At 45.0% G+C, this 27,750-nt stretch overlaps 1 protein-coding gene across 6 annotated transcripts in view; it reads right to left on the minus strand.

Annotated features, from left to right (window-relative positions):
• Positions 1-27,750, minus strand: part of ACVR1 (activin A receptor type 1) — a 231,441-nt gene that overhangs the window by 96,440 nt on the left and 107,251 nt on the right. For all 6 annotated transcript variants that reach the window (XR_003857345.1, XM_029605532.1, XM_029605534.1 and 3 more), the window contains one exon: positions 7,961-8,178. Coding sequence is in view for 5 of the 6 variants with exons in the window: in XM_029605532.1 (XP_029461392.1) it covers positions 7,961-8,178 (218 nt within the window). In the remaining variant the exon portion in view is untranslated. The remainder of the gene's footprint in view (positions 1-7,960; positions 8,179-27,750) is intronic.

Raw genomic sequence — 27,750 nt, forward strand, 5'->3', positions numbered from 1 at the left:
CCAGTCGGGTTTTCAGGATATCCACAATGAATATCCATGAGAGAAAATTTGCATGTTATGGAGGCAAATCTCCCTACCTGGAGATTCCAGGATTGGGTCTACTGCCTGATTATTTTGTGGCTTTTTTTTTTGTGTTTGAATACTATAACCACCTGCCTGGTAAACATTGCCATCAATGCCTCATTAAAGAGACTGAGTCTTCTGAAACTCTCCTTCTTGGATTCACAATCGGAATCCTTGAAGTACAGCCGGGCAAAGGGCCTTTCTTAGTCGTTTCCTGTCTCCTTCTTGGATTCCTGGTAGGCTCCAGTAAGTTATCAGAGCTTTCTTAACTAAATCTGGGCTTTCCTTAATGTTCAAGATGAGCCAGGCAATAAAGACCTCCTGCCTCAATCCTCCAAGCAAGGCACCAGAGATACCTGGGGAAGCCTTGATGTCATCCAAAGAAAGGAGAGGATCTGTCATATGATCCTTTTGCTTGGAGTCTGACATCACACTGCCTCTAGTAGAATCTATCTTAGGAGCTCTTATGTTGGACTCCATTGCTCTGGGCTCCTAAGGCTTTGCTAGGTCATAACATCCTACATACTATCAGAGGACCTCCCAGTGATTAGTGAGGTCTGCCCTCTGAACCAGGAAGTAGCCTGACGGCATACAGACAGGGGTGGAACAAGTAGAGGGACAAGGTATGAAAAGACAACTGCTCCATAACCTCCTGGCCTGATGCAATTGCAGTTTACACAGTCATCTTTACAACAGGGTCAGATCTGGTCAATGAAGTCCCCACCTTGGGAAAAAAAAAACAAAAACCAACTGGGGCCCAACAAGACATCTAGGGCCTACAGAGAAGTCCAAACTGCTGTGTTGTCTTCACTCCCCTGGAAACTGGCCAATTTCCCAGAGAGAGAGGAACAGCTGGATCAGAGGCCAAAAAGTCAACAAGCCAGCGCAGCAGCACAGATAGGCCACTTTTTCTGCCAAACCAGTATCTGAATTGGTGCTGGACAGCAAGTGACATCACTAGGGAAGAGGAAAGTCAGGAAGAGCTAAATAGAGCGTCAAAGGTGGCTGAAGTCTCACCTCAGCAGGTAGTGCTTTACCCAAATGATACAGTCTAGGGCAATGGTTCCCAACATGGTGTCCATGGACCTCTAGGGGTCTGTGAGACTATCACAGGTGGTCCACCAGAAGGGAGGAAATCAAAGTGCAACTGCTGAGAAATAAACAGGCTGGTCTCACTTCTGAGGAGCTATGCTCTAAGGTTCCTGCTGCCTAATCCTATTACCTGATCTCACACAGAGGAGAGGAAGATCACAGTCTCAAGAAGACCAAACTGACACACAAAGGAAGCAGGAAGAGTGTGGCTGATTGCCACAAGGAGTCCAAAGTTGCATCGAGAGGAGGAGAAAAAGCAAGCTGCCACCAGTACCTTCAACAGCTGCTGCTTCACATGACTACAGGCAGCGGCAAGAAATATGATTATCCTGAGGAGTATTTCTGGCCTCTGCTCCATGTGTTCTAGCTGCCCTGCTAGTGAGAGAAAAATGCTACACTGAAAGAGTAGTACAGCTATGTTGGGGGGGGGGGGGGGGGGGGGGGGGGGAAGAGGGAAGGAGGGTAGAAGAGAAGGGGGGTCATAGTGGAATCAACATTTGGAAAAGGGCAGAGAATGAGGTCAAGGGAGGAGAGAGCAAGAGGAAGAGTATAAGAATGAAAGCACTTCGAAAGGGCCTTAAGAAGGTAGAGGCCAGGAGGGAGTGCTATGAACTACTTGGCACCTTATAGGGGTGCCTTAAATGTGCTGCTGCAACTTAGTGATCTATTGACAGATCTGTATTTTATGAGTGCCTTGAAAATGCTGCTTCAACTTATTATGTTAAGATTTTTGTATTCTTATCTAAATTGTCCTGTATTGATTTTACTGAAATGTCATACTCTTAGTCCTGAAGAGGACTTATTTGAAATTTAATCCTGTTCTATATTTTACCTAGTTTAGCCCTGCCCTTGATGGATATCAATTTTAGGGAGTCATTTACTAAGCATTTATCTCAGAGACATAGAATGGGAGAAAACCTTCAGTGAATAGGCCCCTTAGTCCTTAAGTCTTTCCCATAACAGAACTGTTAAACTTGCTTCAGCCTTTTATCTTTCAAATATGTTGTACCCTGCCTTGGGTAAATTTCTTATTCAAAAAGCTGGACAATAAATCCAAATAAACAAAAGAACATTTGGGATGGGGGCGAGGGAAGAAGGGAGAGGATGAGGGAAGGGGCCACGAGAAGAAGAGGACAAGAGGCAAGAAAGGGGCCATGGAGGAGAGAAAGCACTTGGGAAGGGGCATGAGAATGGGGGCAGGAAGGATGCAGAACTCAGAAAGGGGCCATAAAGGAATTGCAGAACAGAGAAAGGAGTACAGGGGGGAAAGCACTCGGGAAAGAGCCTTAAGGAGAAGACCAGGGAAGGGGAAACAGGAGGAAGAGGACAGAAAAGAAAGAAAGCATTTAGGGAAGGGAGAAGCAGGAGGGACGGAACCAGAGAAGGGGCTTCAGAGAGGAGGGAGCAAGAAGAAGAGCATTCAGGAAGGATCTGTAGGTGAAGGAAAGCAGGGCAGCAGACAGGCACTTGGGAAGGGGCCATACTGTAGGAGGGGAGAGGCACGCAAAGTGGCCATAAGGGGAGGACAGGAGGGAAAGAACTGTTTATATTAGAAACCATTCCTTATATACTATTAAGGTTTATACAAACAATTCCTTTTATTGTTTGTCTCCCGTTTTGTGGTTTTGATTATTTTATTCTTATATTTTAATTGATTTTATTTTGCTTTTACTGATCTTAATAACTAACTTATTCCTTATTTTAATAGTTAGTTGTTACTATTTTATAAATGTATTGTATTTACTATATGTTATGATCTCTGTAAACCGTTGTGAAGGCACGTCTGATGTGACGGTATATAAAATACAATAAACTAAACAAATGATTCTGGAGTGCATATTTGCTATTAATCAGTTTTCCATATGGCATTAAACTACATGTAAAAATTAAAGATATACATGTCAGGGTTCCATAAAAGTTTTGAAGGTTGAAAAGGGGTTCACACACCCAAAAGGTTCCACACACTCTAGAAATATCTCCCCTTTGTAGCGGGTAAGAATATGTGTAGTAGACCTACGCATGTACTTTTATCGGCAGATAAGGCAGACAATTTGCTAAAAAAAAAAAAATTACAAGGGTAAAGCATGGTTTTACTCATTCAAGGTAAAATTGTTCTTACCTAACAATTCTTTTTCTTTGAGTCCTGTTAGACCAGTTCATGACACTCAATTTCCTGTTTCTCAGCTTCCAGAGTCAGGGGTGCACACACCCTTTACAGACCTAATTTCTGGTCCCAGGCCCTTCCCAATAGCCTCCTGCCAAAGTAACCGAACAAGGACTACCCTCCTTTATCTTGTTTTATTCTTTTTATATCCCCTCTCTCAGGGAAGAGCAAGAGGGAACAAAAGAGGAAGAAAGCACCAGATAGAGGAGCTTCTTTGATTATAGCCCCTGTATTCTTGGGTAGGGCCCTGGACAGGTCTATCAGGACTCAAGGAAATAAAATAATTAGGCAAGAACAATTTTGCCTTCCATTTCCTCCTGCTAGACAAGCTCATTACACTCAGGAAATACAAAAGCTACCGACTAGGCTGAGTGGGAAGATGACAAGTCTGCCTTAAGGACCATGGACAGTTTCTTCCTTTACCTATACACATCCCAGCCTATAGTGCTTGGAAAACAAATCCAGGGATAACCAGGGGGTGGCCCTGCAGATCTCTCCTGGAGACCCCGTCAAAGCTTTTACCCAGGAAGATGCCTGAGCTCTCGTGGAATGAGCACAGAGCACCATTTGCATTTGTCTACCATTTATATAAGCCCAAGCAATGGCTTCTTTGATCCATCTAGTTATTGTGGCCTTGGCAGCTGCTTCTCCCTTTCATCGCCCACCGAAGAGCATGAACAACCTTTCAGATTTCCTGAAGGTGCTCCTCACCTTCATGTATCTCACTATCACATGTCCAGTAGGTGAAGACTGTCCTCCTACTCCTACATTCCTCACTCCTAAATGCTGGCAGACACATTGGCTGATTCAGCTGGAAGGAAGACACCACTTTCAAAACAAACGAGGGAATGGGCTTTACAGATGATTAAATGAGGTGAAATTACTAAATTGTTCCCTGTACATACCAGGATCATTCCAGACGGTGGGTTATGTTCCATGTCCAGCAGATGGAGTCAGAACACAAAATTTAACTTAACGACGGTAAAGAAAAGATTTTACATAAACAAATAAATAATGGTTGCCACTGCCGCTATGGGAAATACCTTCTGCCTCTCAGCCATGCCCTTTCAAGAGCCAAGACAAAGGACAAAAATGGAGATGGGTCTTCCATTGGTATTGAGCTCTGCCACAGTAACCCCTGATTCCCTTGGCAGTTGCAGCGGATCCCTCACTAGCATCCTTAACAGGTCTGCATACCACGGGCCTCCTTGACCAATTTGGTATTACAAATATCACCTCCGATGGGCGATTGTCTATCCTTTATCACTTTGCCTATTCAAGACCAAGGCAGGAATATGTACAGAGGTCTGTCCTTGGGACAAGGCAGGATCAAGGCACCTATCCCACTGAATCATGGTAGTGAAGTTCCTCGGGGCAGTAGCAAGCCCAAAGGGCAGGGCCTGAAACGGATAGCCTAATACACAAAAGTGAAGGAGACTTTGGAAAGAAGGTCTGATAGAGATAGGCCTCTGCTACATCCAATGATGCCAGAAACTCCTTTTCTTACCACTGCCATGATTTGGGCGGTCTCCATTCAGAAATGGGGCACTCGCAAACACTTCTTGACCCCTTTTAGGTCTAGGGTGTGTCAAAAGGTCCTGTCCTACTTTGGCACTACAAAGCAAATCAAATACGCTCCCTGACCTTGTTGGAACAGGTCTGGAACTATAGTTTCCAAGTCCCATAACCTCTGTAAAGTCATTTTTACTGCATCTCTTGATTTGCAGGAGGAAATCATAAATGCATGTGGAACTGGGGGAAATACCCCCTTAGAATTATAGCCAGGGCCTACTGATCCAACGTAATTTGGGACCACTCTGCATAAGACCACGATAGGCATCTACCTATTGGTATTACTGGTGGAGAAGCCCACTGCATATATTTGTGGAGGGCAACTGCTCCCTCACCTGCAGGCAGGTCTGTCTTTGGCCTATTGGCCCCATAAAAGGACTGAGATTTACTTCATGATGCACGAATAGCCACCAACCCTGATGCCTTCTCTTGCGCTTGTACTTGAAATGCTGCCATCCAAGTCCTTGCATGATGTAAACAGAGTTGATTTGATTTGTATCAAGCCTTAATAAATAAATAAAAATGATCGACTGACTTCTATCCTCTGACAGCTTTTGGAGCTTGGTTTCACCCAAGTCCTTTACCAGTTTTTCCAAGTCTTCTCCAAATAGTAACTGCCTAAAGGAAAGCTTACACAGGCATAATTTGGAGGCTGAGTCCCCTCCCCAATTATGAAGCCAAAGGAGGCAGCTGGTTGCCACTCCAGAGGCGACTGATCTAGAGGCTAGTCTAATCAAATCATATAGTGTCTGCTAAAAAGCCCACTGCTGACTCAAGGTGAGCAGTTTATTGACTCTTCAGCAACTGGTAAATCCAGTGTAAAGCTGCCTGAACTACACAGCCTCCACAAATCGAGGCATACATTTCCATGACCTCCATGAAGGCGGCCTGCTGTAGTACTGATTCTATCTTCCTGTCCTGAGGATCTTAGCACTATACATCCCCCTCCACAGGAATGGTATTTTTATGGGTCACTGCTAACACCAGCAAGTCCACCTTAGGTATTCGCAAAAGCTTGTTCTCTTCTGCAAGGAGAGGGTACAACTTTTCCATCACTCTGCATCCCACCTGTGGGGAGTCCCATCTGGCTAGTACCATCTACCTTAGGGCTTCATGTAAAGAAAAGGTTCTTCCTGGCTTCCTTATTCCCTGCAGGATGGGGTCCCCTTCTGCTTGGTCATCTGCCTTGGTACTTGAAATATTCAAGGCCACCTAATAATATGGGCTGTCAACTCCTCCTTTCTAAATAGCCTCACTATTGAGGAATTCTCCTCCTCCAAGGAGCACTGCCCTTCCTCCTGAATTGTCCATCAATCAAGCATTCTCTCTGGAATCTGGTGTAGCAGTTACAGGGGGTGATGCCTTGGCCTTCAGCATGTCCCTCAGGCACTTGGGGGGGGGGGGGGGCTACCTTCCATTGATCCCTGGTCCAGAGATCTAGAACCAGACACAGAACCAGGCTTCTGCATGGCACAGAAAGCCTGGTGCATTATCAATACAAAATCTGGGGAAAACCCCATAGGGTGGGCCCCCAATATTGTCTGGTCAGAGGCCTGTTCTGGGCTTACTATTTTTCTTCCAGGTTCTTCCCTGGTGCACTCTTACATCAGAGAAGCTACATGCCTGGCTACCCTGGAGACAGCCCTTTCTCCTAAACTAGTGACTGAGGAGCAGCATCAGCTGTTGGCCTAACCCACTGAACAAGGATTATTCTTGTGGGGCCCTTCTGGAGAGGCCGGGTCTGGGTCACCATCATAGGCTGAGCAAAAAGAGCCAGACATACTGGGAATCTTCTTGGTCCCACAGTACAACCACCTGTGGCCTCTCAGAATTTTTCACATGCACATGCCGCTACCATGGCCCCATGTTTCCCCCAACAATGTGACGCGCAGCAAGCTGCAAAATTTTCTCCCTTTACTGGGCTCCTCTGGGGAACACTGCGATCAGCTGGTTGAAGCCATGCTGTTTACCGTAGCTTGTGGCTGCTGGCTTTCTCTCTCTCATGTTGCTTTTTTTTTTTTTTTTTAATAAACTTTATGTTTCACCATAGTCTCTAATGAAATAGGCAAAAAGCTCAGACTGCCAAGGAGAGGAAGCCAGAAGAGAGAGAGAGAGCGAGAAAGAGGGGGGGGGGGAGAGACAGGAAGAGGGAGAGGAGGGTGGGGGAGAGAGAGAGAGACCTCTAGCCCTTACTTCCTCTCCTCACTCCACAATTGGGACAGGTGCTCCAGGATCCTCTACTCCCAAAGTAGGGGGGGGGGGGGGGTTCGACTAAGGGGATCCACAGTCCCTCGAACAAGGATCCACACCCAGGGGCCTACCACCAGGGTTCCACCTGGGAGGCAGCAGCACTAGGGGAAGCAAACTCAACAGGGTTTTGCCCCAGGAGCTCAGCAGGTTCTACCAAGTCCAGGGCGGCACCTTGATTCTGGGCATTCCGAAGTGTCCATCTACACTGGTCCACAAGTGGCAAGAGACAGACTATTGGAAATGGCTTACGACCACTCCTCCTTTTATGACCAGAAGTGAGATTATGAAAAGGGTGTGCCTTCTGTCTCCAACAACTGAGGAACAGGGAAATCCAGAGAGTAATGGACTGATCCAGCAGGAGGAAAAGGAAACTACTTTTAAAACTGCACCCCCTCTCCTCAAAATGGTTATATTTATTTTGAGATATATGATGTATTAAACAGTGCTCTATATCCATGGCACATCTATCTTTCAATCAGCTATTATGATATACTGTTAATCTTTTTGAAGACAATACATCTTATGGTAAATATGATCAAGGCAACTTATATACCCAAGCTTAAATCAGTGCCTACCAAAGACACCTGTCCATTTTATAATGAATGGTTATTATATAAACACATGGCTGTCAAATTTAATCATCTCTTCTTGCCTCTTCATTGGATGATCCCAGAATTGTAACCATTTTCACCCAGTCTTGTTTAACCTGCCCTTTAACTTTTAGTCCATTTCAATAATTACAATTTCAAATTATCTATAGTTTTATTTAATCTTTGCCATATTCATTTTCCATATTTACTTAGTGTGCTAAGAACTTACTGCTAATGTGCTGTCTCCAACATTAGATGCAATGAGTCCATCTATTGTTCCGTACTCCGCATCCCTAGCATTAAGCCGCTCCATGTGCCGCTGTTGTATTTTTCGGAAGACCAGAACAGCTACCACGGAGAGAATTATCAACACTACCACAGGAGCCAATATAACACTGATCAGAGTTTCCACACTGTTACCCAAAGGGCCTCCTTCCAATGATTTCCCTTAACAAAAGAGAAAAACACAAAAGCAATTATTTAAAACTCTTATGTATTGTTTTTTGACTTATTGATAACACTTCATTATAAAAGTAAACTGACCTAAATAAAGGACAAAGGATAGTAATTATGACCTCCGATAATATGCCAATTAAGACTGGCATATTGTCAGAAGTCATATTTCTGACCATATTATCAGAGCTCATATTTCTGACCATTATGAAGGCAGTTTTCAAACTGCCCACACTGTTGTAAAGTCTTCGGGCACTTTTTACTACTCATGGTCTTCGCACTAATTTTCAAAAGAAAAGTATACGTGTACTTTTACTTTGAAAATTGCCCCGACGAAAAAGTACCTGCACAGATTCAAACCTGATTTTTCTGAAGCTACTTTTTTCAAGCAAAGCACATGCATGGTTTTAAAAATCCTAAACTACAGTTTCCTCCCCTATTTAATGCCACTACAACACAGGTAAAGTACACAGATGTTTATTTTTACCCATATACAGAATAGGCAATTTTCAGACAACCAATTTAAATGGTGGAACTTTTCTACCAATGAAAAAAAAAACTTTAATAAATTGTCCTCTAGAGTCACAAGACATGACAACTGAGTACATAAATAATGGATATATTCAGTTGTCCCAGGAAAAAAAATATTTAAGCCATAATCAGTGTGCAATTATGACACTTAATAGATGGACTTAGGCTCTATGATTGCAGAGTTCTGGCCGGAGCCTGGTGCTTGGCCCCCAGTTAAGGACGGCTGCTGCAAATGACTGGAATAAATTAAATTGGGAAGGGATATAAAATAGATCCCCAAATAGTTACAAATAAAGGACTGAGTTGGAAGTCCAAGGAAGGAGTAAACCGCAAGATTAAAAATGAGGAGGTTAAAAAATAACTATGATGATGTATTAATTATGTATTTACAGCATGTGTAATGGTATTCTAGAGCTGTGCAAACCAAAAGTATCTATCAGAACGTAATGTCCTTAATTCATTTAGATATTATTTTCTTGAAAAATACCGCATCAGCAAGCCAGTCACGGCAGTGAGAAACACTTGCCGTCTGGACTACTCGTCACTTGCGGTTTAGATGTTTATGAAGAGTATTAATATGAAATTGTAATCCAAAACAAATTATAGAATGTCAGCTGGTCCCCGAAACTTTGAATAACAAATCCAATTGCCCGACAGCGGCCGGTGTTTCGCGATCGAGAGATCGCTTCTTCAGGAGTACTTTAAATGACTGAAAAAGCGCTGACAAACAAAAATCAAAAAATGAATTAAATAAATAATTCCAAACCAAAATTACTTATCTTAAAATAGCACAGCTTCGCAAACCTTCTACATGGACGCGGACGTCTCAAATGTTGTTGCAGTAGGAACGGGACAGCCAAGAGCCTTGAAAACGCCGAGTCTTTAAAAAAGCCCGCGTTTCTTATGCGTGATGACGTCAAGACGTGTAAAACGTCGTGGACGTATTGTTGCCTTAGAGACGTGTAAACAATATGAGAATGTTTAAAGAAACACTTGTAATTCTAAAGATGTATTCAAACCTTCAGGTTCCACACACCCCAGTCGATGAATCCAACGCTGTTCTGCGCGCAAAAGTCTGCGCACCCTCGATCTTTGAAAACTAACCTTCCAGTCAGTCAGTTTTTCAGATTGAGAAGGTTATGCACCTCTACAGAAGAATATTGTTATCAAGCAGGTGTTTTGACAGACCGGTTTATTAAACGAGGTTATCCCCATCGTTGTGTAAAACGAGCATTCACACGAGCACGCTTCACTCACAGAGAGTGGCTCTTTTTACCTCGTACAACAGAATCTAGTGACATTTTGACCTATGTGATGCCGTTTTCGACTATGACATACACAATGAAACAGATAGTGCATCGTAATTGGCACATGTTACAGGTCTATAATGAATTCCAGGACATACCTAGATTTTCCTTTACTCGGAGCTCCAATATTAAAGATTTTTTGGTTCACTCCGATTCCACAGTGCCCCATGTATCCAACATTACGGGAGCCCATAAGTCGTGTGGCACATGTTCAGTGTGCCATGTGATGATTGATACATCAGCTATTTATTTCAGTAGAAAAGATTTCACTTTTGTTTTGCGGCAATTCACAGATTGTCGCTCCACAGGGGTTATTTACATTATACAATGCCCCTGCAATCTCCTGTATGTTGGGAAAACACAACGGGCACTAAAGACTCGTTTGATTGAGCACTGGTCTTGTATTTCAACTGGCCGGTTGACAGCTCCGCTCACTTCTCACTGCTCTCATTTTCAACACACCTTCGATGACCTTAGAGTTTGCGTGCTTGAACAACTTTTCCCTAATTGGAGAGGCGGGAACCTTATACCAGACTTTTGCGCGCAGAACAGCGTTGGATTCATCGACTGGGGTGTGTGGAACCTGAAGGTTTGAATACATCTTTAGAATTACAAGTGTTTCTTTAAACATTCTCATATTGGGGTAGATTTTCAAATAGCGCGAATTGGCCTACTTTTGCTGGCGCATCAGGCGCAAGCAAAAGTAAGCTGGATTTTAGTAGATACGCGCGGAGCCGCACGTATCTGCTAAAAACCTGGATCGGCGCGCGCAAGGCTATTGATTTTGTATAGCCGGCGCGCGCCGAGCCGCGCAGCCTACCCCCGTTCCCTCCGAGGCCGCTCCGAAATCGGAGCGGCCTCGGAGGGAACTTCCTTTTGCCCTCCCCTCACTTTCCCCTCCCTTCCCCTACCTAACCCACCCACCCGGCCCTGTCTAAGCCCCCCCCTTACCTTTGTCGGGGGATTTACGCCTCCCAGAGGGAGGCGTAAATCCCGTGCACCAGCGGGCCTCTTGCGCGCCTGGACGCGACCTGGGGGCGGGTACGGAGGGCGCGGCCACGCCCCCGGACCGCCCCGGGCCGTAGCCACATCCCCGTACCCGCCCCCAAAATGCTGCCGACACGCCCCCTAAACACCGCGACGACCGGGCCCGCCCCCGACACGCCCCCCTCGGAGAACCCCGGGACTTACGCGAGTCCCGGGGCTCTGCGCGCGCCGGTAGGCCTATGTAAAATAGGCTCACCGGCGCGCAGGGCCCTGCTCGCCTAAATCCGCCCGCATTTGGGCGGATTTAGGCGAGCAGGGCTCTGAAAATCCGCCCCATATTGTTTACACGTCTCTAAGGCAACAATACGTCCACGACGTTTTACACGTCTTGACGTCATCACGCATAAGAAACGCGGGCTTTTTTAAAGACTCAGCGTTTTCAAGGCTCTTGGCTGTCCCGTTCCTACTGCAACAACATTTGAGACGTCCGCGTCCATGTAGAAGGTTTGCGAAGCTGTGCTATTTTAAGATAAGTAATTTTGGTTTGGAATTATTTATTTAATTCATTTTTTTATTTTTGTTTGTCAGCGCTTTTTCAGTCATTTAAAGTACTCCTGAAGAAGCGATCTCTCGATCGCGAAACACCGGCCGCTGTCGGGCAATTGGATTTGTTATTCAAAGTTTCGGGGACCAGCTGACATTCTATAATTTGTTTTGGATTACAATTTCATATTAATACTCTTCATAAACATCTAAACTGCAAGTGACGAGTAGTCCAGACGGCAAGTGTTTCTCACTGCTGTGACTGGCTTGCTGATGCGGTATTTTTCAAGAAAATAATATCTAAATGAATTAAGGACATTACGTTCTGATAGATACTTTTGGTTTGCACAGCTCTAGAATACCATTTGACTTGGTCTTTTTTGTTTTGGGTTTTGATGAATAAGACTAGTGCCGCAGTTCTTTGTTTCGTTGTTTGTTTACAGCATGTGTACCATGTACAAATAGATAAAACAGTTTCCACCTATGACAGGGGTCGCCAGCCAGCAACTCATGAGCTGTATATGGCTCTTAGCTTCAAACTACAGCTGACAAGAGAAATCCGGCCTGTACTGCCGACTGTCTCTGCCTGCTGCACAATGCGATCCTCCCACTTTCTAGCAGCCAGTACATGGGCGGAGGCTGGAAGTTTACAACTTCTGCCTCAGAATTGGCTACAAAGAAGGGGGAACATCCCAGCATGCAGAAGTTGCCTGCCTTCATGTCCACAATCTCACCCTCCCTAAAATGATGGCCAAAAGCGAAGTCTGGGTTTGCATCTTGGAGCTCATCATGCAATGGCTGAAGAAAAGGCAGCTACAGAGCCCATCCCATGGCAGCCAAAAACAAGGTCAGGCAGGGCCACTGCAGACTGAATTTTGTGGTGGCTGAAGAAAAAGCCCAGGCTGCCAAGGTGGTGCATATAGGGAAAAATAACCCATGTTATAGTTACACAATGTTGGGTTCCATATTAGGAGCTAGCACCCAAGAAAGATCTAGGTGTCATAGTGGATAAACACATTGAAATTGTCAGTTCAGTGTGCTGCGGCAGTCAAAAAAGCAAACAATGTTAGGAATTAGAAAGGGAATGGTGAATAAAATGAAAAATATAATGCCTCTGTATCGCTCCATGGTGAGACCTCACCTTGAATACTATATACTATTCTGGTCGCCGCATCTCAAAAAAGATATAATTGCGATGGAGAAGGTACAGATAAGGGAGACCAAAATGATAAAGGGAATGGAACAGCTCCCCTATGAGGAAAGACTAAAGAGGTTAGGACTTTTCAGCTTGGAGAAGAGACAGATGAGGGGGGATATGATAGAGGTGTTTAAAATATTTATTTATTTTATTTAGAGCTTTTTTATACCGAATTTCTTGATACAAATCAAATCAATTCGGTTTACAGAGAACAAAGATCTTAACAATAACAATAAACAAGAGACAGAATTAGAAGAAGAATAAAGTTACAATAAAACAAGGGGATACAACTGGGAATTGGAAATGAAGAGGGGGGTAATACAGTGCTAAATACTAAATGCTGATAAGTGTGTGGGGAGGATTGGAAAGCCTACCTCTAGATTTTGACATGTTTATATGAACTTAATGCTAGTCTAGATTTTGCCAAATGAAATTCTGGATTCGATTCTAAAACAGTAATCCTGGTCTAGGAACAGGGGAAGGCTCGACTGAACAACCATGTCTTGAGAGGTCTAGAACAAGTAAATGTGAATCGGTTATTTACTCTTTCGGATAATAGAAAGACCAGGGGGCACTCCTTGAAGTTAGCATGTGGCACATTTAAAACTAATCTGAGAAAGCTCTTTTTCACTCAATGCATATTTAAACTCTGGAATTTGTTGCCAGAGGATGTGGTTAGTGCAGTTAGTATAGCTGTGTTTAAAAAAGGATTGGATAAGTTCTTGGAGGAGAAGTCCATTACCTGCTATTAAGTTGACTTAGAAAATAGCCACTGCTATTACCAGCAACAGTAGCATGGGATAAGACTTAGTTTTTGGGTTCTTGTCAGGTTCTTATGGCCTGGATTGGCCACTGTTGGAAACAGGATACTGGGCTTGATGGACCCTTGGTCTGACCCAGTATGGCATGTTCTTATGGAGCCCATCCCACAGCAGCTGAAGAAACCACCCAGGCCACTGTGAAGCACATTCTGCAGCAGCCTATGATGAGATCCTGACAGGCCACCTCGGATGTAGACTGGTAGGCCACTGTGGAGCCAATCCCGCGGCAGCTAAAGACAAGGTTCTGAGAGAATGGCTATGTACAGGTGTAACAGTGAGTGTGTAAGAGTGTGTGAGAGTGTGTAGCCTGCCTGCGTTTGTGTGAGATCCTGCCTGCATATGTTTGTGTGAAAAAGCCTTTCTGCCTGTGTGTGAGCCTGCCTGTCTGTGTGTGCGAGAGAACATGTAGAGAATGCTTGAGAGAATAAACATGTACGAGTCAGAGAGCGAATGTTTGTGTGGCTCCCCTCTCCCCAACAATCTCAGAGGAAGTGGCCATCAAATGATCCTAGGTATGGAGAGAGTAGGAGATTTTTAAATCTTTGTTTTAATTTTTTGGTGTTATTTAAATATCTGCTGTTTTGAAATATTTTTTTAGTGTTTGGGGAAATATTAAAACAGTTATAAGAGGTTTTATTTATTGGATGTTGTATTCATCAGTTGTTTTGAAATATTTATTCTATTGGTATGGTTTTACTATAATGAATGATGTTTTATATTAGAGAAATTACTTACCTGATAATTTTGTTTTCCTTAGAATAAACAGATGGACTCAGGATCAGTGGGTTTATGCTCCCCTGCCAGCAGATAGAGACAGAAAAAGCTGACATCACAGTATATATAACCCTGCAGTGACCCCAGCTTGCTAGTTTTCTCTTTAAAAGCAACTGTGGACAGTCCTGCAAAACACTTGGTTAAAAACATGATTAAAAACAGATAACCAGAACTGTACTCAACCAACCATAAACACTGAACTCACATAAAATTCTAGGTATCTCAAGCTAGGGACTGAACACTTACCAGTAATACCTTGACACCCACAGCCAGACTACTGGCACAGTCGGTGCAGCAGCTGAGAACAGGAAGCTGAGTCCATCTATCTACACTAAGGAAAAGAAAATAATCAGGGAAGTAATTTCTCCAGTTCCTAGCGTGTAGACGGACTCAGGACCAGTGGGATGCACCAAAGTTACTCCCCAACAGGGTGGATTGCTTCCCTGCGGTCCAGTCAACACCGCATGAGCAAAACCTGCATCCTCCTAGGCCTGCATATCCAGACGATAAAATCAGGAAAAAGCGTGAAAGGAGGACCACGTTGCAGCTTGGCAGATCTCAACGGGTGACAACAGACTAACCTCCACCCATGACACTGCCTGAGCCCTAGTGGAATGAGCCCTAACCTGAATAGGCAACGGCTTTCCAGCATCTACATACACGGCTGTGACCACCTCTTTAATCTAATGAGCTATGGTAGCCCGCAAAGCCAGAACGCTCTGCTTACTCCTGCCATGGAGAAAAAACAGGCGATCAGTCTTTTGAAAAGGCTCAGAGACCTCCAGATATTGTACGATAAGATGCTTAACATCCAAGGAAAAACAAAAGGCGAAACTCCTCCGCATCCCTGACCTTATCCAGGGATGACAAGGAGATGGATTGATTCAAATGAAAGTCTGAGACTACCTTGGGCAAGAAGGATGGGACACTACACAGTTGTAATGCAGCTCAGAAAACCCACACGCAGAACATATAGCCACCAAGAACAAAGACTTCAAAGTCAACAACCATAACGAAAGGCTACGCAGTGGTCAGAATGTAGGGCCCGCCAAAAAGTCCAGCACCAAATTAAGACTCCACAAGGGAACCACTAACCTCATGGGAGACCTAAGGGGCTTCTCTCCCTTCAAAAACGGGCCACACCAGGATGAGATTTATTTATTTATTTATTTAAAATTTTTATATACCGGCATTCATGTTGCAAACACATCATGCCGGTTTACATATAACAGGGGTGTACAGTGAACAATTCAATAACCTATTTGTGTAGAAGGAAGCAGTTACAAATAACAAGGTAATAGAACTGGGAGGAGAGAAGAAAAGGGAGAGAATAACATTAGGTATAGGTATTTACATTAGTAATAACATTTTTACATGTGGAAGTGGTAGAATCTGGCTGAATAGAATTAATCGGTGTCCGGGAAAGCTTTTTTAAACAGCCAGGTCTTGAGTCTCTTCCTGAAGGTTGGGAGGCTGGGCTCCTGTCTTAGGTCCGGTGGGATGGAGTTCCATAGAAGGGGGCCGGCTGTTGAAAAGGCCCGATCTCTCAAGGTAATGTGTTTGGTAGTTTTGACTGGGGGCACTTGAAGAGATCCTCTGAGTGTGTCTCTTGTTGGTCTGGAGGAGTTATAAATTTGGAATGGGACTTGTAAGTCGAGTGGGGTGAGTTGATGGATGGTTTTGTATATTATGGAAAGAGATTTGTAGAGGATTCTAAAGTGAACAGGCAACCAGTGGAGATGACAAGGAAACTCCATTCACCAGGCCTCTGAAACAAGAGCCACAACCTGTATCAAGGAATTAAGGGTCAAGCCTTTATTCAATCCATCCTGCAAAAAATCCAGAATGAGATGGATCTTAACTGAACAAGGAAGAACACCCCACTCCTCACACCAGGCCTCAAAAACTCTCCAAACCCACACATAAGCCAAGGAAGTGGAGAACTTGCGAGCATGGAGTAAAGTGGCAATCACCGCAGAGCAATAACCATGCTTTAAAAGGCCAAATAATAAGACAGAATTGAGTCGGATCCTCGTGAAGAACCAGTCCCTGCTGAAGCAGATCCATATGCGGTGGAAGATGAAAAGGGGCCTTCTCCAGGAGTTGTCACAAATTCGCATAACACGGACACTTGGGCCAGTCTGGTGCCACCAGGAGTATTAGCCCCTGTGCCTTCGATCTTGCGAATTATCCTGCCCAGCAAGGGCCACGGAGGAAAGGCATAAAGCATTTTGTCTTCCGACCAAATCTGTATGAAAGCGTCTATTCCTGGGAACCATGGATCTCTCCTGAGACTGTAGAAGCAAGGAACCTTTGCATTTCGAGAAGTCGCCAGCAGGTCTAGGAATGGAAGGCCCCAGTGATCCACAATTAGCTAAAATGCCTCGGCTGACAATACCCACTCTCCTGGATCCAGACTCTCCCTGCTGAGAAAGTCTGCTCTTACGCTGTGTCTTTTCCTGCAATGTGAGAGGCCAAGATCATCTGCAGTTGACCTTCTGCTTATTCCAGCAGCTGGTCTATTTCCTTCAACACTTGCTAGCTCTTGGTTCCTCCCTGGTGAATGATATAGGCTACCGTCGTCGCATTGTCTGACATTTCGTGAACCGCTTGATTCCGCAGCCTGTAGCTGAACTGCAAGCAAGTCAGCTGTACTGCCCGGGCCTCCAGGCAATTGATGTTCCAGCAGGACTCTTCAGCATTCCAGCGTCCCTGGGCCATTAACTCAGCCAATGAGCCCCCCCCCCCCCCCCCCAACCATGGAGACTTGAATCTATAAGCGAGTACCAACCAGACTGAAAAGGACAGGGGAACTCCCTTTCTCAGATGATCCTCCTACACCACAACTGGAGGTGGGAGCAGATTTCCATCTGCAAGTGGAACCGAATCGCATAATCCTGAGACTGCGGGTTCCAACAAGATAGCAGAGAGCACTGAAGAAGAAGCATATGCGCTCTTGTCCACGACACTACTTCTAGGGTAGGTACCACAACACCATCGGACATAGGGTGTTCATCATGCACTTGAGGCATCAATCTCTGGATCCAAACTTCCTCCCCTCAGAGGAAGCAGGCAGTGGAGTTCACGCTTCAAAGGCTCCTCAGACTGAGGGCTATGGTTCCAGTGCCCACATCTCAAAGTATGGGGTGACAGTCCATTTATTTTGTTGTGCCCAAGAAGGAGGGCTCCTTTCATCCCATCCTGGATCTCAAGAGGGTCAATAATCACTTGAAGGTGACTCATTTTTTTAATGGAAACGTTATGGTCTGTAATAATGGCAGTGTAGTCTGAGGAATTTCTGACCTTCTTGGATCTGTCAGAGGCTTACCTTCATATTCCTATCTGATTAGAACACCAATACGTTCTACAATTTGAGGTATCGGGGTGCCATTGTCAGTTTCTGGTGCTGCCTTTTGTTATAGCCACCACTCCCAGAACATTTCCAAGATTATGATGGTGGCAGTGGTGGCCTTGCAAAAAGAAGGAATCCTGGTGCCACCTGTATTTGGATGACTGGCTGATTCAAGCCAGGTCTCAGGAAGAGAGCCGCCTTGTGACACACAAGTTGATCTCCTTATTGCAGGAGCTTGGTTGGGTGGTGAACCTGATCAAGAGCAATCTTCAAGCATCCCAGTCATTGGAGTATCTGGGGGTCCAGTTTGACAAGTGACAGGACAGAGTTTTCATATTGGAAATTCGGATCCAGAGATTGATACCTCAAGTGCTGCTAAGTGACTGTCGGCTTTCCCCTTTGATTTAGTTTAAAAGCTGATCTCCTTAAGAACATAAGAAATTGCCATGCTGGGTCAGACCAAGGGTCTATCAAGCCCAGCATCCTGTTTCCAACAGAGGCCAAACCAGGACACAAGAACCTGACAAGTACCCAAACATTAAGAAGATCCCATGCTACTGATGCCAGTAATAGCAGAGGTCATTCCCTAAGTCAACTTGATTAATAGCAGTTAATGGACTTCTCCAACGTATCCAAACCTTTTTTAAACCCATCTACACTAACTGCACTAACCACATCCTCTGGCAACAAATTCCAGAACTTTGTGCGTTGAATGAAAAATAATTTTCTCCGATTAGTCTTAAATGTGCTACTTGCTAACTTCATGGCATGCCCCCTAGTCCTTCTATTATCCAAAAGTGTAAATAATCGATTCACATCTACTCCTTCAAGAACTCTCGTTAACACCCAAGTTAAGGGTGAAGTCCATCCCTTGGGGAAAAAAAAAAAAAAAAAAAAAGACTCCCCCTTCCCCAAAAGGTTCCCCAGTTCCTTACAAACTGAATCCCTCTTCCTTGCACCATTGTCTCATCCAAGCATTGAGACTCTGGAGCTCTGCCTGCCTTTGGAGACCTGCGTGTGGAACAGGGAGTATTTCAAAGAATGCTACCCTGGAGGTTCTGGATTTCAGCTTTCTACCTAAGAGCCTAAACTTGGCTTCCAGAACCTCCCTCCCACATTTTCCTATGTTCTTGGTGCCCATGTGTACCACGAGATCCAGCTTCTCCCCAGCACTGTCTAAAATACTATCTAGATGATACTTGAGGTCTGCCATCTTTGCACCAAGTAGGCATGTTACCAGGCGATCCTCATGCCCACCAGCCATGCAGCTGTCTACATTCCTAAATTGAATCACTAACTATGATGGATGACCTAACCCTTCCCTCCTGGGCAGTAGCCCTGGGAGAGACATCCTTGGTGCAAGAGAACAATGCATCACTTAGAGAGCAGGTCCTTGCTACAGGATCATTTCTTGCTGCACCAGATTGATGCTTTCCGATCATGAAACCTTCCTCCTCCAAGGCAGTACCAGGGCTGCCAGACTGGAGTTAGGACTTGGCTACTATGTCACTGAAAGGTCTCATCTTTATACCTCTGCCTGCCTCAGCTTCTCCAAGTTTGACACTCTAGAGACTGCAGCTCTTTGCATCAGATGCACACGTACAATGTCTCATCTGCGGATAAAAAAAAATCATACATGTGACACTCGATGCAAAAGACTGGGAGGCCCCCCTCTAGTTGCTGGACTGCTGCCTTCATCTTAAATTTGTTCAGTTCCTAGTTAAGTTTTAGGTTGTTATGGAAGTAGGAATGCGTACAATTAGGGTCCTTTAAATGTATTTGGTAGTAACCTACAAGGGAATAATTAAACTCTTGATAAGGTGTGGGGAATTTCTGAATTTAAGTTAAAAGGCTGAATAATTTGTGTGTGGTATGTTAAAGTGTCTTGGGAGGTAAAAGTAGGTAAAAGCTAGGGGGAAGCATGAAGAAAGGATGATGAGGATATGAATGCTGGTAAGAGGAGGCAAGCAGGTTAAAGCTGAGAGGTATTTAAGCAGAGGGTGAATGCTGGAGATAAGGAGGTTGTAAGAGGGCAAGACTGGGGATAAGGTAAGGATAGGCCTTACATAATCAGATTCCTCCTTGCCTTCAGCAGGTCATTAGCCACTACTCTCCCTCCGGTGCTCTCTGTTCCTCTTCCCAACATTAATTGGATGTACCCACTGTGCAATATGCCCATTTATCTTCTATTAGAAAATGGTTGTTTAGAATTACAGTCCCTTCCTTCTGGAATGACCTGCCTGAAGAGCTGAGGGTTGAAATGACCTGCTCCGATTTAGAAAACCTCTGAAAACTCATTTGTTTTCTTTGGCTTTCTCCAGTAGATGCCACTTATGGCAGTTCAGCAGACTGATGTGGCTAGTAGTTTTTTCTGTTTGTTTTGCTTGATTTTATATTTCTCATTATGTATGTGTGCTGTTTTGGTCTCTCTTATAATATTATATGTACCTTGTTACCCCGCTGAGATTGTGGATCGGCAGACTATAAATTTTTATAAATAAACAAACATGGTTTTTATTGCTTGATATACTGCAAGTCTAAGCAAATACAAGCAGTTTACATATTAAAAAACATACAAAAACTGTATCATACATCCACCCATAATCATGGGGAGGAGTGGTTCCCCTCTATGAACTGGCAGCCATAATATAAGCTGATAGCTAAATTGTAGAAATGACAGTTCCGAGGCCAAGTTATGTTGAAAGAGGAATGAAGCAGACAGCTGGGTGTTATGAATAACATAGTACTTTACCAAAACTGTCTGGGTGACCCTCTTCACCACCTCCCTAGCTAGTTGAGTTTCAGTGATAATCACAATGAATATGAATGTAATATATCTGTATATACATAAAAATAGAAGGGTATTACTGAAAAGTTTTAACAAAGCAAAAACTTTGAATGCTTTCCTGAGGACAAGTAAAGCAAGTCTACTTACCTGTAAACAGGGTACGCCATAGACAGCAGGATGAAGTAGCCATAATGTATGATGTCATCCAATGGAACTGTCACAGATCTAGCTCTCAGAACTCAGGAGAAAAAAAAACTTTAGCAAGTGTACATGGGAATTCCTGCACATGCACACTGCCTTGGTGAGCCACTTTCTCTTTCAGAGTTTAAGCTTTAGCAAGGTAGTTAACTCTCCTGGTAGGTGGGCAGGTAATAAGTATGGCTAATTCTGTTGTCTATGGAGACCCCTGTTTACAGATAAGCATACTTTCTTTCTCAGTCAACAAACTAACATGATTAGCCACAACCCATGGTGGGTCCCAAACTGAGGGCTGCAATGTGGAGCAACTACTGAAACAGACAACCTGACCCCAACAGTGGAGAGTGAACAGTGGTTGAACAAACTGTGCAGAACAGCTAGGGGGAAGTTAATGTCCTCCTCAGGACATGCTGTCCAGGACAGTGGGACATGAAGGTGAGAACAGACAAGAGGTTCCAAACCAGTGTACCACATCAGGCGTGCCATAAAATTTACACTGCTTGACAGAAAAAAAACATGGGTGTGGGTCACAGCTGCAAGCAGCAATAACGTCTTCCCCTCTTTTCTCTCCCTGCACTATATCCTCCCACCTGCAGGAGTCAGCTGGCAGCATGTCTTGCCTACTACTGCCACTTCCTCTGAGATTAGAATGACTTGTGGCCAAGCAGGTCTCATGTACTACTGGGCCTCGTCTGGTTATGACTTAACAGGGAAGCTGCAAAGGAGGAGGCAGCAGTGTTAGCAAATGTTGCTTACCTGTAACAGGTGTTCTCACAGGACAGCAGGATGTTAGTCCTCACATATGGATGACATCACAGGATGGAGCCCAATCATAGAACATTTTTGTCAAGTTTCTAGAACTTTGACTGGCACTTACTGGGCATGCCCCAGCATGGCACTAAACCTGCAGCCAGTAGGGGGTCCCCCTTCAGTCTTGTTTATAGCTATAGAAAGTGCCAAAAATAAAATAAAACGTAAACTAACCCAACACCGCGGGGGTGGCGGGTGGGTTTCGTGAGGACTAAAACATCATGCTGTCCTGGGAGAACACTTGTTACAGATGTTCTACATTTGCTTTCTCACAGGACAAGCAGGATGGTAGTCCCTCACATATGGTGAGTACTGCGCTAAGGATGTCCGAGTATGCACCAAATGTACCCAAAGGTCGTGCAACAGACAAAACAACTGGGGGGTGGGTGGAATTACTCAGAGGGCATCCTGAACCCTAACGGGCAGGCGGAAGGGTGTTGGTGCATCAAGTTGCAAAACGGTTGCGCAAGACAGATTGGCCAAAGATGGAATCCTGTCTTCCAGCCTTGTCCAAACAATAGTGGGCTGTGAAGGTATGGAGAGAACTCCAGGTAGCAGCCCTACAAAATATCAGGAAGTGGCACAGAGCATAGGTGCACTACTGAAGTCGCCATGGCCCTGACAGAGTGTGCTTTAAACACGGTCTTGAAGTGGAATGCCTGCTTGCTGATAGCAAAAGGATATGCAGTCCGCTAACCAGGAGGAGAGAGAGTCTGCTTACCCACATGCTGCCCCCAGTTTGATGGAATGGAAGAGACAACAATTGAGTGCTTTTTTCAGTGGGCAGCTGTACGGTCTAGATAGAACGCTAGAGCCCGTTTACAGTCAAGGGTATGCAGAGCCTGTTCTCCTGAATTGGAATGGGGCCTGGGAAAGAAGGTAGGTAGTATAGTGAATTGAATAATGTGAAATTCCGATACTACCTTAGGCAAGAACTTAGGGAGAGTGCGGAGTACTGCCCGGTCGTGCAGAAGTTTAGTGTAAGGCGGATAGGTAACTAGAGCCTGTAACTCACTAACTCTGCGAGCGGATGTGATTGCCAGGAGAAAAATCACTTTCCATGTGAGATAATGAAGATCACAGGATTGGAAAGGCTCGAATGGTGGTTTCATGAGCCGACCCAAAACCAGATTGATGTCCCAAGAAGAGGCCGGAGGACGCAGTGGAGGCTTGAGGTGGAGCAAGCCCTTCAGAAATCGTGTTACAAGGGGTTGTACTGAAATAGGAACATCCCCGACACCTTTATGGAAGGCAGCTACCGCACTGACATGCATTCTGATGGAGGAAGTTTTTAGACATGATTCTGACAACTGCCAGAGATAGTCCAGAAACTTCGTGATGGAACAGGTAAAAGGATCAAGGGATTGAGCAGAACACCATGATTTAAATCTGTTCCATTTGTAAAGGTAAGATTTTCTCATGGAAGGCTTCCGTGAAGCAATCAGGACATGAGAAACAGGCTCCAAAAGGTTGAGTGGCTGAAGAATTAACATTTCAACAATGTTTGCTTTTGAGCACGATAGAAACCTTGTTCTAAAGTTTTTCTTTAGAAATAGAGCAGTTAAATATTATGGTTACTCGGTGTGGATTTATCCAGATATTGTGCGTTCCACGCAAGAACAACGACTTTTTAGTGTCCTTCCTGAATGGCTGTTTGGAAGAATACTCAGAAGGCATCAGAGAGAGTTGGCAAAGGGTCTCATGATGCTCCTTGAGTTCCGCCATCATCCGCTGGATCTGTTCGCCAAACAGATTGTCTCCTATGCAAGGCAGATCGGACAATCTGTCTTGTACTTCAGGGCGCAAGTCCGAAGATTTAAGCCAGGCCAGGCTGCAGATACCCTGGAAGCGGTGTTGAAGATATCATAAGAGGACCTTATTTCATGTTTCCCTGCTTCAAAACACCTTGTGAACCAGGGTTGTAGCTGTTCCTGGAATTGCTGAGGCAGGGACTCTGCAAAGTCCTTTATCTGCTTGAATAAGATCCTGTTATACTGGGTCATATACAGCTGGTAAGAGGCGATCCGAGAGATGAGCATTGATCCCTGGAAGACTTGCCGGCCAATGGCATCCAGGAATTTCAGCTCCTTACCTGGGGGGAAGGAAGAGTGGGGTTTTGAGCATCGTGCCCTCTTTTGGGCAGATTCAACAACCACAGATTGGTGATCCAGCTGAGGTTTCTGGAACCCTGGGGCTGACTGGACCAAGTAAGTGGTATCTGCCTTTCGGTTGACTGGAGCTACCAAACCAGGGTGCTCCCAGTTCTTTTTGAGAAGATCCAAAAGAACCTGATGAATAGGGATGGAGGTTATTTCCTTGGGAGCAATCAGGAATTGTAACACTCCATCATTTGGTGCCTATCATCTTGTTCAGTCTGTAATTGGAAGGGAACCACTCAGACATTTCCTTCACAAAATTATGAAGGGACAAGTCCTCTGGAGGAGAACGCTTCCTGCTTTCAGTAGGAGAAGGTGGCGATGGTAAATCGGTGTCTGGAGATGAATCGTCAGTCCAGGTGTCATAGGGATCAGCACCTGTCCCTCTAGGAACCTGAGAAGGACGGGATGATGGTATTCCTGAAGGACCTGGTCTAGGCTCTGAAGGCATCGAGGGAAGTACTGGAGGCACCAATGAAAGCATCGAGGGCACCGGTGCAGGCAGAGGGCATCGATGGCTGAGGCATCGGCAGGACTCCTGATGGAGGAAGACGGAACGGTGTTTCTCCTCCCGATGAAAGAGCAAGTGGAGAAGGCACCGCAGTCATCAGTGATCGGTGTGGAAAGGCAGCTATAAGCGCTTCCATCTTCGAAAGCAGCAGCTGTGCCGGAATGGGATTGGTAGTCAGTGTCCGCAACCGGCACCGGTTTTGGCGGGTGGGGGGAACTTGGAATCTGTGCATCACCTTATCAATGGCCTCCTGAACCATCCGGTCCAGTTCTTCAGAGACCTGTAGCAATCAGCCCCGACTCCAGAAGGGGAGAATGAGGCAGAGGCATAGCCGGTGGGACCACCATTAAAGGCGGAAGGTCGCAGCTCCCGATACCCATCCGGGTGAGGGTTGGGTTGCCTCAGTGACCTGGTTGCCAGAAAGGGTCGATGCCTTTTCTGGACGGGGTTTCTTCGAGGCGGAAGTCGATGATTTTCCCTTCATAGATGGTCCGAGGCTTCCAGTGTCGATGCCGATGTTTCTCTCTACGATCCCCTCTGTCCTAAGGGGGAGTAGAGATAGTCGATGGCTGGGAAGTTGTCGACGCCGGACGGTCACCGGTCAGTGTCCGATGCTGGCACGAAGTGGATGGTGCCGGTTCAGACGACGTCGATGCAATAGACGGCATCTGAGTTTGAGAATGGAAGAGAAGTTCCATTTTCTCCATTCTGGCTTTGCGACCTTTTGGTGCAAGTCAGGACATCATGCTCGCACCCGAGGCACATTACACAGATTTTTTGAGGGTCTGTTATGGACGGTGCTAGTACAGTCAGGGCATCGACGGAACCCTGACGCCATGGCCTTTGAAAAATTGAGCCGTGGTGTGGTCAACGGCCAGTGAGAATCGACCAAAAACGGGTAAAAGACTTAGAGTACTGCGGAATCAAACATTCAAAAGGGGGACCCCTTAGGGTATTAAAGTTTTTAGTAATTCCAAGAGGAAAATTCCTGTCAGGAATCTCTGTGGAGCTCCTTAACCTGCATGGCTACTGCTGCGTGGAAAAAAGAAGGCTGAAGGGGGACCCCTACTGGCTGCAGGTTTAGTGCCATGCTGGACATGCCCAGTAGGTGCCAGTCAAATTTTCTAGAAACTTTGATAAAAGTGTTTCCGTGATGGGGCTCCATCCTGTGATGTCACCCATGTGAGGACTACCATCCTGCTTGTCCTGTGAGAGAAAGACTGTTTACAGAAGCAGCTTCAAGGAGTGGGAAGGGGGGGGGGGGGTGGTATGAAGGTGATACCAGGAAAGAGGAAAGGGAAACTGATGATGTAAGGAGAATTGAAGCAAAGAGGAGGGAAGGCAGTGGATGCAGTGACTAAATAAACCCAATGCTGGGCATGCCAAAATATAAAAAAAAAAGAAAAAAATGTTGGGAACTCTGAAATAGTTGACCAAGAAGCGGCTTCTAACAAATGTCTTCAACAAGAAGTAGTTTTAAACTGAGCAACGTAAGACTCCATGGCTCTCACCTGATTAGCTTTGAAAGAGTCTGCAAGCCAGAAAGAAAGCACATAGCAGTGCATAATCTAGTCCACTAGCGAATTAGACAAAGTTTGGGTGGCAACTGCCCATCTCAACCTATTGGAATTAAAGGACACAAAGAACTGAGAAGCTTGATGGTGAGAATGAGTTCTCTAAGTAATATGCCAGAACTCTTGTATAGTCAAGGAGTGAAGAGACCATTCTCCTTTGTGTGCATGGGGTCTTGAAAAGAAAGTTGCAGCACAATAGCATGGCTAATGTGGAAACTTTCAGAAGGTATTCAAGGAGACTTTGTAGAACAACCCAGATATGAAAAAACTGAAGATATGGTGAATATGAAACCACAGCCTGATTTGCTTACTGTTTGTGCCAAAGTGACAGCACCAAGAAACATTTTCCAGATAAGAAATGTTCTCCCACTCCAGCGGTTCAAAGGGAGGTTTCATGAGTTGAGCTAAGACTAAGTAAGGCATCGAAGCACTGGAAATTTACTGACCGGAGATCAGAACCCTGCACCTGCTGGTGATGGTCACAGAGGGCTGAAATAAACTTTAGACTGACGAGGTGCTAAGGCCTGAAGAAGCGAGAGATTAGATACTTGAAGCAGTCCCTCGGGACTACAGGAGAAGGGATACACCCAACTAATCCTACAAGTTGAGTACCCCTTCCATTTGAAACCATAGGATATTCTTGCTGAAGGTTCCTGTCTGAAATCAGTACATCCTCCACCTTTAACTTTTATCGTTATTAAAATTTATGAATCGCTCAATGCACAAGGCTCTGTGTTTGATTTTAGCTCTCTGGCAAGGAGTAAAAACAGGAGACAACTATGTGTTCAACACCGAAGCCTCAAGGGGCATCAATGGCAGAGTCTGCCTTCTAATCTGTGTGATGAGAGTCAGACATTCCCAATTGAATTGGAGACTGAATTGACAGATGGACAAATATGGATACCACACTTGCTTGTGACCAGGCTTGAAGCTATGAGGATTATCCTTGCCTTTGTCCTAAAGGAAATTTTGGATGCCACACTGGTATGGTTCCCCCATGGTGGAATCAGTGGCCAAAATTACTTGATGTGATGGAACATGCAACAAGAGATCCATCTTTAGAAACTTCTGGATACATCCTCCACTGAAGAGATGCTCTCCATCCCCAGGTACCATGCAGATTAGGTGAGATAATGGCTAATAGAACTGATCCCATTGGCTTCAAAGGCACCACATGTGCAGATTAGTTAGAGGAAACACATCTACCGCAGTAACCATGTGTCTGAGACTGAGCAGGACTGACTTTGCTGGCACTCTTTACTGTTGAAGAGACCCTACTAGGCTCATCAGCACTGTGGCTCTTTCGACAGGAAGGAATGCTTTTTTCCTGAATTGAGTATATCCAAGCTCCTATGAATTGAGTTATTTGAGACAGAACCAGGTTTGACTTGGAAAGCTGTCCAGGAAACCCAAGTATTGTAGAAGTTGTGTGGTCTTCAAGAGACTCCAGAAGTCCTGACGGAGATGGGCCACCACCACCACCACAATGAGGAGCAGCAAATGAACCACACCAAATCCTGGAGCAGCCTGATCTCTATTTCAAGTCCATTTTCCAGCCTACCAAAAGGCATAATGTAAGGCATCTGCTAATATTTGTATCTGAAGATTCTTAAGGAGTCTGTAAATCAGGACAGCTAGAGGCTGAAGGAACTGAAGGAGCCCCTAAGACATCTGTTCTTTGGTTTTTACCTTTCCAAACAGTGACAGATAGTGTCTTCGCCAGCTTATTAAAAAACCTGCAGAGATCTTCCAAATGAGAGATATGCTGAGGCAGGTCCGATAAAAGATCTGAGAGAATCCACATAGAATTCTCCTTGTCCCCTAACTATGGAGGAACACTCAGCCATAACCCAGATTATGAAGACAGCAACAGAGAAGATCTCCACTGGTCCAATGGGAAAATAGCAACTCAGAATGAACTGAACCTGTCATCTCCCCTTTGTGAAATAACTCCCCTGGAGAAGGAGAATCAAAGTGTCATGGGTAAGGAACTATTCCCAACAATGGAAGCTCTTG

Source organism: Rhinatrema bivittatum, chromosome 6, assembly GCF_901001135.1.
Source record: "Rhinatrema bivittatum chromosome 6, aRhiBiv1.1, whole genome shotgun sequence".
In the NCBI taxonomy this organism is placed as follows: domain Eukaryota; kingdom Metazoa; phylum Chordata; class Amphibia; order Gymnophiona; family Rhinatrematidae; genus Rhinatrema; species Rhinatrema bivittatum.